General features: G+C 31.7%; 1 protein-coding gene across 1 annotated transcript; it reads left to right on the top strand.

Annotated features, from left to right (window-relative positions):
• Positions 1–800: 800 nt before the first annotated feature.
• On the top strand, positions 801–2,015 carry LOC123670078 (achaete-scute complex protein T8-like). The gene has a single exon (XM_045603584.1). The coding sequence runs from the start codon at positions 801–803 to the stop codon at positions 2,013–2,015; it is 1,215 nt and encodes a 404-aa protein (XP_045459540.1).
• The last annotated feature ends 9,781 nt before the right edge of the window (positions 2,016–11,796 follow it).

The raw sequence follows: 11,796 nt of genomic DNA, 5'->3' as shown, positions 1-11,796 counted from the left end.
TTACTACACGCGAACGGTTTGAGCCCGTTATTTCACATATATGTATATATATCTATAAATATTTCATCTAAATAAGGGATGTGTGCGTGCTACATACACGCATACACAAACAAGGTAGTTGGGTGCGACACCCCACGAAATTATTGTCATTAGTTGTAAGTGGAGTAGAGCTTCGTTAAATTGTTTATAGTTTCTAAATCATTTTTGATGAAATAACCACAAATCTACAACTACTACAAAAAACTGTTTGTGCTAAAATTATATATACCATAAGTAAACTATTAAACATTTTACATTTTGACCTATATGAAAAAAAAACCTAATGATAATTTATGTCTAATAGTACCTATAATAATAATTATTTGAAAATTAACTAATATTTAATATCAAAAGTATAATTCATTGAAATTTATTTAAAAAAAATACAGTAGGAATAAAACAAAAGCAAAATGTACTAAAACTAAACGGAGTTTTAAAACGTCTGAGATTAAATAACAAAAATTAAAAACAAAGTTGCAAATTGTGCTACTCCATTCCATTCTTTGAAAGACATGTGTGCAACTAGTACACGTAAGTACAACCCCTGTTAATCCCCCCGCGAGCCGCGAGCCACCCCAGGTGCGGCTGCACGGCACGCGCCATTCCTGCCGCGACCGGCGCTCTGACGCCATCTAAATTCAAGGATAGCCACGTGTAATAGTCTAGCTCAACTAGCTACGTGATTTCATCTAATTTTTGAACCGGAACTAATGAAAAACAAACAGTTATAACATGTTGAAAAAACCGACTATCCTTTCATAATGAGTTCTATCGGTGTTGTCGTTTTCCGTAACTCGCCGCTAAAGGCGCAGGTGTTGCAGGAGTCCGTGAATAATTCTGTCAATATAAATAATAACGATGCGATCAATATAAAACGTGAAATCATTATAGTGAGAAAGAAATCAAAAGTTCATTCGCCACAAAATACAGTTTCAGTTACATCATTAGTGCGTGCTAACGAACCTGTGAATTCAAATGTTTTCGCAAAAAGACCCCGTCTACGTGAAAATTCTCTCGAGGAGTCTTCACGAACCCCGACACCTTTAGCAGTGGCGCGAAGAAATGCGCGGGAACGGAATAGAGTGCGTCAAGTGAATGACGGATTTGCTGCTTTGCGTCGTCACATACCAGAAGAAGTCGCTGCTGCTTTTGAAAATGCTAATTCTAATCGAGGACCAAACAAGAAATTAAGCAAAGTTGAAACTCTTCGTATGGCAGTAGAATATATTCGAAATCTAGAAAGTCTTCTCAACATTGGTCATGCTGACAAAGAAAATTTGTCACGGCCATCTATTGAATCTTTCCCTTCACCTGCATCGTCATCTCCTAGAGATAATAGTCAAGAAAGAAGTTACTATTCGTTGAACTCGCCAGCTTTGGATGATGAAGATGTTGATGAAGATGAAATAGACGGTTCGTTGCACCAGATGCCACCACAGCAATACATTGACTTACAAGCTTCCGAAACCTTTCAGCTAGTGTCTACACCTCATTTGTACGAAGAAGAAGATGGTACTGGGCAACCACTAACCCCTTCGCCAGATCTTCTGGCCCAAGATGAAATGAATTCGCATGTATTGGAGACTCATTTTCCTTTTCCCAACTCAGCAGAACAGTTTACGGTGATCCCTGAACAAACTTTCAGTAATGAAGCGGATGCTCCTATAGGTGAAGGAGATTTTGAAGTAAAATATGCAGAAAATATCCATCAACAGATCAATTCAAATTTTGACGAAGAATCTGAAATGCATCTAGATGCCATTAATCCAGATTTAATTCTATCGAACAATCAGTTCAAATTCAAAGAAGAAACAAATACGTACCTCGATAACGAGCCTTATAATGACGTGGATTTAAAGAAGGAACTTCCAGAGATCCAAGTAACTCCTGAAGATCGTGAGCAATTCGAAGAAACCCTTAAATGGTGGCAAGAAAAAACAAGACAAACTCGTGTGCTGTCTAAAATCAACAATTAGTTTAATAGTATTTAATGATTAGAAAAATTTCCCTAAAGAAATTATTCTCAATGTAAATACATATATTGCAATTATTTAATAACAAAAAAAAAAACATACAGCTGTTGTTGCCAAAGAGTGTACTTGACGGGGGCGCAAGGTGTTCTGTAACGGTCACTCGACATAGCGTTAACTAAAAAATATAGAGTTAGATATTTAATTTTTTAGTATTGAATAACTTATTAATAATTAAATTAAATGTTTTTACAATTTAAACAGCGGTAGGTACCTTAAGTAATACGTTCCATATAATATTTTAGTTAAAATAATTGCCGCAGTAACTTTTAACTTTATTTTATTCTAATTTAATCTTATATATATGATCACGTGTTATTTTATGACACTTAATCATAAGTTATTTCATTATTTTATAATGTACATAAAGGTCAAATAGGGCACCTAATAAAAATACAAATTATGATAATAACTTAATACTGTGCCTTCAACTAAAAGGAATGTGATGTTAGATAGTAATTTTAAATACAATAAATAAAATGCTTTTATCGACACCACACTGTTTAATTTATAACGCGACCTTCCAATAATAGCTATATATAAATTTTCATCTAATTTTAGTCATTCGATAATCTTAATCACGCTTTAACGACACATCTCCTGAATAGCAACCCCTTGAAACAAACCCCTATGCTAATGCAGCCAAATTGTTGAACATTAAGTGACCTACTTAAAAAGCTTTGGGTTAAAAAAGCCGCCGAGCCTGTTACACTGCATTGACTTACTACCAGTTAAGATTAAACTTAACTGGTTGCTTAAATTTCTTTTTAATAAATTTCTTGTTGGTTTGTCATGAGTGGATAATAAGTAGACATAAATCAGATTTACTTTTATACAAAAAATCATAAATATAAAATAAACATCCACGAGAGTGTAAACTGTTTTGATATAAATCACTATATCAAACTGTTGATTAATTAATAACTATTTCTTTATTGTTTACATTATCAACATATATTTTCAAATTGATGTAGTAAATTAAACTACAAATTAAAGTTTTCTATTTCGTGACACTGGTCCCAGAGATTGGACCGTTAACGGTAGGCGCCATTATGATTGTAATGCGCCGCCGTTACTCTAAAAAATACCAGATTTCAAGGGAGGTGAAAAGAATAGGGGCATTTTTGGAATGGGTTTCCGAACTTGCTTTTGATGTTAATAAATTTGCTTAATTTGTAAAAGGAAATAAATAAAAAAAGTATAGTAAATCTAAAATTCTTGAAGTAATTACGGATTTATAAAGTTTTTTTTTTTTTTTGTGGCAAATCAACGTTAAATTATTAACTTAAACAGTATTATGCTTCTACATCTGTTATTCTCATCTATTCTAAGGTTGCTCCTCTAACGAACGAACTGTCTTGATTATTTTTAATAATAAATATTTATGGTTACCTGATCATTTACAAGATATAAGATTGCTTGATTACTATCAGCTTATTTTGAGAGAAAGAAAAAATTATTTTCATGTGTAGACAGACATAAATAATATTAGGTCGGTGAAAAAGTTTATTTGTCTTTTATATAGATTTTCAAGGTATGATTGTACAAAATTTATTTACAATAATTATAATATATACTATTTTTTTCGATAATTTGGTAATAAAAGGATTCCGTTGCTGTAGAAATCTTAGGACTTCCCATTAAAAAACCGCGACATTTAATTTTGACAGTCTCCTCCTGATGTTCACTTTACAAAATAATTCTTTGAAATGCATCTTTGACATCAAAATTTCCTGATTAAAAACGCTCAAACCAATTTTACACTACACTTACTGACAATGCATTAGGTCCATAAACGTCACAATTTTTTTTTTCGCAACTTGAGTCGCTTTTCCCTTTTATTAAAGTAAAGCTTTAAAATGTACCAATTTTCTCCGTTGGATTCACTCATTTTAACGGACAGAAAAACAAATTAAAAGTGGCGGGAAACTGTTTTTAATTACTACTACTAAATTTATAATAATTTCATTTTTAAAATGTCACCTTTTCCTGATGTCACAACCAGGCAGTTACAAACAATACAACCAAAAAGATTTTAATGCCACTTTTTAGTAGAAAATACGAAACGATTTTTTCCTCGGCTTATTTTATAAGTAACTCCTACTACTCGTCTTTATTTTTACTAATTTCTACTTACCCGCGAAAATTTTTATCGATTTTAGAGTTTAATAACATAAGTTGCGCATGCGTCCGGTTTCCGGGAGCGTTAAGAATTTTAATTTCTTTAATTTTTTTCCCTTCGTCAAAATATCGTCATATTTTACGGGTTCAACGTTGCACGCTATTTTGGCTTCCATTTAAATATTTTCCGCTTCATTCGTCAGGCACCGTTCCCTATGATTAGTGTTTTAGACACACGTGAGCGAACTAAATTCTCCATTTCCAATAAGGTCAACCAGGTAAATAAATAAATAAATATATTTAATCTACACATACACTCATCTGGTTGTAGTAATAATAATAAAGAAAATATGCAACCTTAATGCCTCTCAGTGACAGCCAATTAAGCCACGTAAGTAATACGTATGATTTATACCGTAACCGTGTAAACATTTAGTTATTAAGTTGTGAATTGTAAATATTGTAAAATTTCGAAATGAAAACAAATTTCAGCTAAAAAAATACAAATTTAAATGAATCTAAACTCGGCGGGAATTGAATTCCTGGAGCAAAAATCAGGGTCAAATATAAGTACAAATCTCAATATACAGTAAAATGTCAATATATAGTTAAAACCCAACGGAAACACAAAATACAAACAAAATAATCGTTAAAACACTTCGTATTTTATATACCTTAATTTTTTTTTAAATTAAGGTCAAGTAAATGTACAACCACATACACAAACATTTTATACTAAATTAAATAATTATTAAAAAGTATATAATTATTAATAACTAAATTATTGTTAATAAGTAAATAATTATTAATAATTATTAAAAAGATAACTTTCTTCTAACAAATGTATAAATTGCAGTTTCAATTACGAAGCACTGTGGAAATATTTTTTATTAATGATAATAAATTTTAATAAAACGGTGAATTATTTAAATTTACTATTAGCATATCCTCAGTAATTGGAATAAATTATTAATTAATTAAACCCAAGTAAAGGTCTCTCATGATTGCGATAAATTTTTATTCTGATTTTAATTTAACACGTTGTTTTTCTATGGATTAGCAGGTAGCAAGCACATTACATTCTTATTTTCTACATACCACCATCTGCTTTAAAAGTCATATCCCGTAATATTAAAACAATTAAAATAAATATTTAACTATAATGTAAATGTTGTTTAAATCTTTTTTTTTTTTTTTTTTACTAAGCTCGCAAAGTATTTTTTTTTTAAACATATATATTGGAAGTAAGTGTTATTTTCTCACATAGAAAACATCATGTATGTTGAAAGGTACAGGTACCTTTCCTTTTACCACCTAACTTGGTAAGGTGTAAGGGAGCAGTTTTTACTATTACAATTTATAAAGTAGTTTTAAAAGTATTATAGTTGTCTTAAACGTATTTTTTGTTTACATGAAAAAAATCCCTAAGGGGTAGTGTGTTTGCTACCGTCATTAAAAACCAAGCGCTTGAAAACATAAGTACTAGCTCTTCAAATAAAGTGTTAGCTGATTAGCTTCTTTAAGCTTTTTAAAATGCATCATTAACGTATCATGTTCTTATATCTTTATTTACAAATCTTTTTATTTTTAACCGACTTCCAAAAAAGGAGGAGGTTCTCAATTCGACTGTATTTTTTTTTTTTTTTTTTTTTATGTATTTTACATCAGAACTTTTGACCGGGCAGACAGATTTCGACAAATTTTGTTTTAATCGAAAGGTGGTGTGTGCCAATTGGTCCCATTTAAATTTATTTGAGATCTAACAACTACTTTTCGAGTTATATCTAATAATGTATTTTTACTTGACGCTTTTTTCATCGACCTACGTTGTATTATACCGCATAACTTTCTACTGGATGTACCGATTTTGATAATTCTTTTTATGTTGGAAAGGAAATATCCCTAGCTTGGTACCATGATAAGGAAACCAGGATCTGATGATGGGATCCCAGAGGAATCGAGGGAAACTCTCGAAAATCCACAATAACTTTTTACTGGGTGTACCGCTTTTAATAATTTTTAATTTAATCGAAAGCTGATGTTTATCATGTGGTTACATATAAATTTTATCGAGATCTGATAACTACTTTTTGAGTAATCTTTGATAACGCGTAGTTGCTTGACTACTTTTTCGTCGATCTACGTTGTATTACTTGTCGATGTAATTGAAGTCGGTTTTTTTTTCGTTTGCGAGCCAAACACAATTATTTATAAGACGTATAGTAAAATTACCATTAATTTATTGTAAATAATTTATTACTAAAATTAGCAATTTGCCTTTGTAAAATCATAGTAAGGCGTGGGAATATATAATTTGGATTACAAAATGCATTTAAAATCTTTATACAGTACATAAGGAAAAAATCTTGATCGATGCATCAAAAAGTCCGTTAGAAACCACTATATCTTTTGTTGTTTTGGGTATTGCAGCAGGAATACATAATCTTCATACTTTTCTAATCGTCAAAAAGATTTTTTTTTTTTGCTTTATTATTACTTCATTCATGGAACGACGAGTTTATTGCTATTTTAACACAATAGTGAAAATTATTGCGGATGCTTACAAATTATATTTAATACACATACTTATAAGTTTTTACATACAATACATTTTAATTAAGCTAATAAGTAGACTTTATGTTACTTTAAACTAAAAAAGATATTTTCAGTTTTAATATAACTTATTATCCATTTATTAATGTAGTCAATAAAAACGAATTAAGAATATCAAAATATTTTCACATAAAACCGAATAACTGTGAATACGAAATACTTTAAAAGTATCAAGTCGTATCATTCCATCTACACTCACGCGAACTAAAGTCAAAGAAGCTACCCTATTGTTGTAATATTTATTCTTGCGTGGATCTTCGTTAAAGTCTTTCATCGAGGTCGCCTCCATTGTCGCAGGGTTCATGGGAACCGGCAAAAAACGGACTCTGCTTTGAAACTTACAACGTACAGAACTGAATAAGCACTTTTTCAACGCATTGCATGAATCCACGTGTTCAGAGATTAGAATGACGTATATAATCTGAACGTCTTATGCGAAGACCTTTTGGTTCTTAGACATACATAAATTACAAAACATGTTTGTTTATTGGTTGTACGGATTTTAAAGAAATAGAAAAGGAACGATAAAGTTTTATAACTTTTAAACAGGAATCATTTTTATTTACTAACGAGTGTTTTTATTAATTATATCCGTATTGTACTAAAGAAATTACTTTTTCAATATAATTTTCTATTAAACAAATAAAAGTAAGCCATTACATAGTTAAATAAACTACATTTATTAAATATAATCATAAAATACGAATATCTCAATTTAAGGAAATATTGTAAAATCAGTTAAAAAAATACTTAAAGCAGGAAACTATTCTGTTTATTTCTTTTTTTGTTGATGTATTATTCATTCGTATTTTAATGTAGGCTTCAAACTGTTTACAACAGACGCACACCAGATTATCTGAGATAGACAGAGAAATTGCCAGACTCCAAAGCCTGGTGCCGCCATACGGCATGCGAGCGACACAAGGCAACAACCATCTGGCACAACTCGGCTTGTTACAAAAACCAACACTAAATTAACTACACTACGCTAAAAGTCACGGTGGCATATGCTTTTATTTGAATGTAATTTGTATATTTCATACCTATAATAAGATAGCAACACGACAACGCTAAGTCAATTATCTAAAATCAGATTAAGCTTTTTGGAACGAAGTTCCTTACGGCAGGCTTGACATTTGGCTAGGTGACCGAACTGAAAAAAATGTGATACTAAAACCGTAAGAAAAATATATATCGGAAGTAACGTAATATCAGTCACACGACTGTATAATATGACGTTTGTAAAACTAAAATATTACTAGTAAACTTTTTTAAAATTATTTATGTATTTTTATTATTATTATTATTATTAAGCCATTTATTTATCCTTAAAATACAATAAATAATTTTGTGAGTAAATCATGCAAATGTAGTTATTGTTTCTCTTTTAAGGACCTCTTTTCGAGTAAAGGCCTCCTCCATTTCACTCCAAAGTTTTCTATCTTTGGCTTTTGACGTCCAATTTTCTCCTGCTATCTTTTTAATTTCATCAAGCCACTTATCAGGGGGCCTACCCTGTTTCCTTTTTCCAAACGGGCCTGGCCAATGAGTTACTTTGTTAGACCATCTATCTGAATTCATACGTGCTACGTGGCCTGCCCATCTCCACTTAAGTTTTTTGCAGTGGTTTAGAGCATCCATTACCTTTGTTTGTTTTCTTATAGCTATGTTTCTTTGCTTGTCTATGCGTTTTAGGTTCAGAATACTCCTTTCCATTGCTCTTTGGCAGGTTTGGATTTTCCTTTCGGTTTTCTTGTTATAGATCCATGTTTGGCACGCATATGATAGGCAGGGTAGTAGACTGGAGTCCAAAACAAAAGATTTTAGGTTGATTGGTAGACGTGACTTTAGTATTTCTTTATAGCTCCAAAATTTTTTCCATGTTAAGTTTATGCGTCTGTTTAATTCATCCATATGTCTAGATCTTCTAAAGGAAATTTGTTTGCCGAGGTAGATGTATTCGTGTACATATTCTAGGAGGCTACCATCGACTATAATTGGGTGTTTAACTTTATTTGTCATGACCTTAGTTTTAGTAATATTTAGTTCTAAGCCTATGTTTCTACTGACATTGTTGAGGTCGTTAATCATTTTTTGTAATTGTTTTGGTGTTTCTGAGAATATTACTATGTCATCAGCAAATCTGAGATTATTCAGATATTTTCCGTGTATGAAAATTCCTTTTTCAGACCATTTTAGGCTTTTCATGACATATTGAAGAACAGTAATAAACAGTCTAGGTGACAGCGGATCCCCTTGTCTTACTCCTCTGCATATTTTTATTTCCGGACCTTTTCTCTCTAGTCTGACTCTGCTTGTACTTTTCTTGTAGATGTCTTTTATAAGCTCTATGGTTTCATTTGGTATGTTACAGTCCTCTAAAGCTTTCCATATGCTTTCATGAGAGATTGAATCGAACGCTTTAGCATAATCTATGAAGGCCAGGTAAAGTGGAGATTGTTGATCTTCATATTTCTCAATAATTTGTTCAAGGCTATATATATGGTCAACTGTTGAGTAGCCTTTTCTAAAACCTGCTTGCTCAACTGGCTGGTAGTCTTCAGTATAGGGTTCTAGGCGTTTTTCGAGACACGAGGCAAATAGTTTGTACATATTTGGCTGGAGACTAATGGGGCGGTAATTGCCAACGTCAGCAGGGTCGCCTTTTTTGTATAAAAGTATGATATCAGATTGTGCCCACTCTATTGGTATTTGTCTATTGTCCAGTATTTTGTTGAAGAGGTTAGTTATGTAAGTAATTAGTACATATTTGGCTGATTTTAAGGCTTCATTTGGTATGCCATCTGGTCCATTAATTTTATCTGTTTTAAGTTTTTCGATTCTAGAAAGTATTTCTTGTTCTGTAAATCTCTCTAATAATGTAGAATCTTGATGATTGATGGTGGGAATAGAAGGGCTCTGATTTGGTATATGTGTTTTTTGCGTATAGAGTGACCGGTAGAATTCTGTACATATGTTTATTATTTCTGATCTTGAATAATATTTGATAGAGTTTTTATTTAGATGTGGTATCCAGTTCTTTGCAGTGTATATTTCTTTTAATCCCTTTTTCAGGCTTCTTGCAGTATTCAAGTGTCTTTTTATTACCTCCAGTTTATGTTCTTTGTATTCTTTTTTTATTTGTCTACCAATAGATTTGTATAGCTTTCTTAATTCCTGTTTTTCTTCTAAGTTAAGGGGTTTCTTATGTTGTAATTCACTTCTTCTTAGTATCATGAGTTTAATTGAGTTTGAGATCGAGTATTTCTTCTTATTTTTTATGTTTTTTACAGAGTTAAGGCTTTTTATAATCATTGTTTTGAGTTTTGAATTATAACATTCGATGTTATGTTCTTCGGATATATCAGACTTATTTAAATTTTCCTTCAAAGCTTCTATATATTGGAGTTGATTTTCTTGTGTGCCGATTTTTGATGTTATCTTGTTGAAGGTAGCTCTACTTTTTCTAATTTTTGTTATGAGTATAGTGCTTCTAATCAATCTATGATCAGTAGAGAAGGTGAACTGTTTAATAATATCTATATTTGTAAAATATTTTCTATTATCTGTTAAGATGTAATCTATTTGACTTTTATTCTTTTTTGGTGAGCACCAGGTCCACAAGCTGCTGACATTCTTTTTAAATATACTGTTCATGATAGTAAGATTGTTTTCCAGGGCGAATTGGAGCAGTCTTTCACCTCGTTTGTCCCTTTTTTCATAGCAGTATGGCCCAAGTACATGTTCTTCGCTCGGAAGACGTTGACCAATGCGCGCGTTAAAATCGCCCATTAGTATGAGGTTTTTACCATTGAGTTCTTTAACTTCTTGTAATTTTTCGTAGAAACTTTCTATGTCATAGTCACTAGCGTCAATAGTTGGAGCATATACCTGGACAATAGTGAGTGATGTGTTGCCAAATTTGAGGTTGAGGATGGCGATTCTTTCAGTTACTCCAATAAAGCTCTCTATATTTTCTTTCAAGTTCTTTTTTATTAGGAAGCCAACCCCGTGCAGACCCTTGGTTTCTCCATAATAACAGAAAATATGATCTTCTTGTTCTAGTATGGCATAGCCTGTTCTTCTTACTTCCGAAAGACCAACAACATCGTACTTAATATTTGACAAGCTTTCTTTTAATTCTAAAAGCCTTTCTGTTGATAAAAGTGATCTTGTATTTAGTGTACAAATATGGAGTGTTTGAACGGGAGGGTTTTGGTCTCTTGCCCCCACGGTGACCAGCCGGCTTGGGGTGTAATTTTTTCTTGTTTGTTTTTGTTGAGTGTTTTTGCTATTCAAATTCAAACTCCGGTTGTCGGGGGCATTTAGTTGTTTTTTGATATTTCTGATAAAGAAGATGATCTTTCACGTGCTAAGTAGTTTAATATATTTGGTTTGATTACTTGCTTTGTAAGTGTTTTGTTGTTTGTTTCTTCAACATTTTTGTTAGTATTTAATTTCTTTTGAGTAGATGTACGCGGCGATTTACTTTGTTCCCTCTTTCTCTTCTCGCGATTACTTTCATTTAGATTTTTCGTTACTAATTTATCGTATTTTATGAAGGCAATATTGCCCTTCTTTATTTCTTCATCTACTCTTGGCTGTAGTTTTTTACGTATTTCGACAATATCTTTAGGATAGTCCTCCTTGATGTAGATGCCAGGGGGTAGTTTCTTTTTATTCTTCAAAATAAGATGCTTTTTCCATATAGTAGAAAGAGTGATGACTACCGGTTGGCTTGTTGATGGCTTAGATGTTTTTATACGGTAAATATTGCTTATTTCCTGGCTGTCTATATATGTACCTGTTTCCAGGATCAATTCTTTTATGTAGTCTACAAGTTCTGCTTCGCGTTTACCATTCTCTTCAGTACCAAAAAAAAAAAATAAAAAAAAAAAAAATAAAAAAAAAAAAATAAGATTAAACTTTCGCTTTTCTTTCTCCATGAAATTTAGTTTTTGTTCTAATTTGATCATTTTTGTTTTCAAGTTTT

The sequence above is a fragment of the Melitaea cinxia genome, chromosome 4, assembly GCF_905220565.1.
Source record: "Melitaea cinxia chromosome 4, ilMelCinx1.1, whole genome shotgun sequence".
NCBI lineage: Eukaryota > Metazoa > Arthropoda > Insecta > Lepidoptera > Nymphalidae > Melitaea > Melitaea cinxia.
Note: the sequence above shows the minus strand (reverse complement) of the source record. Positions and strands in the feature narration are given on the sequence as shown.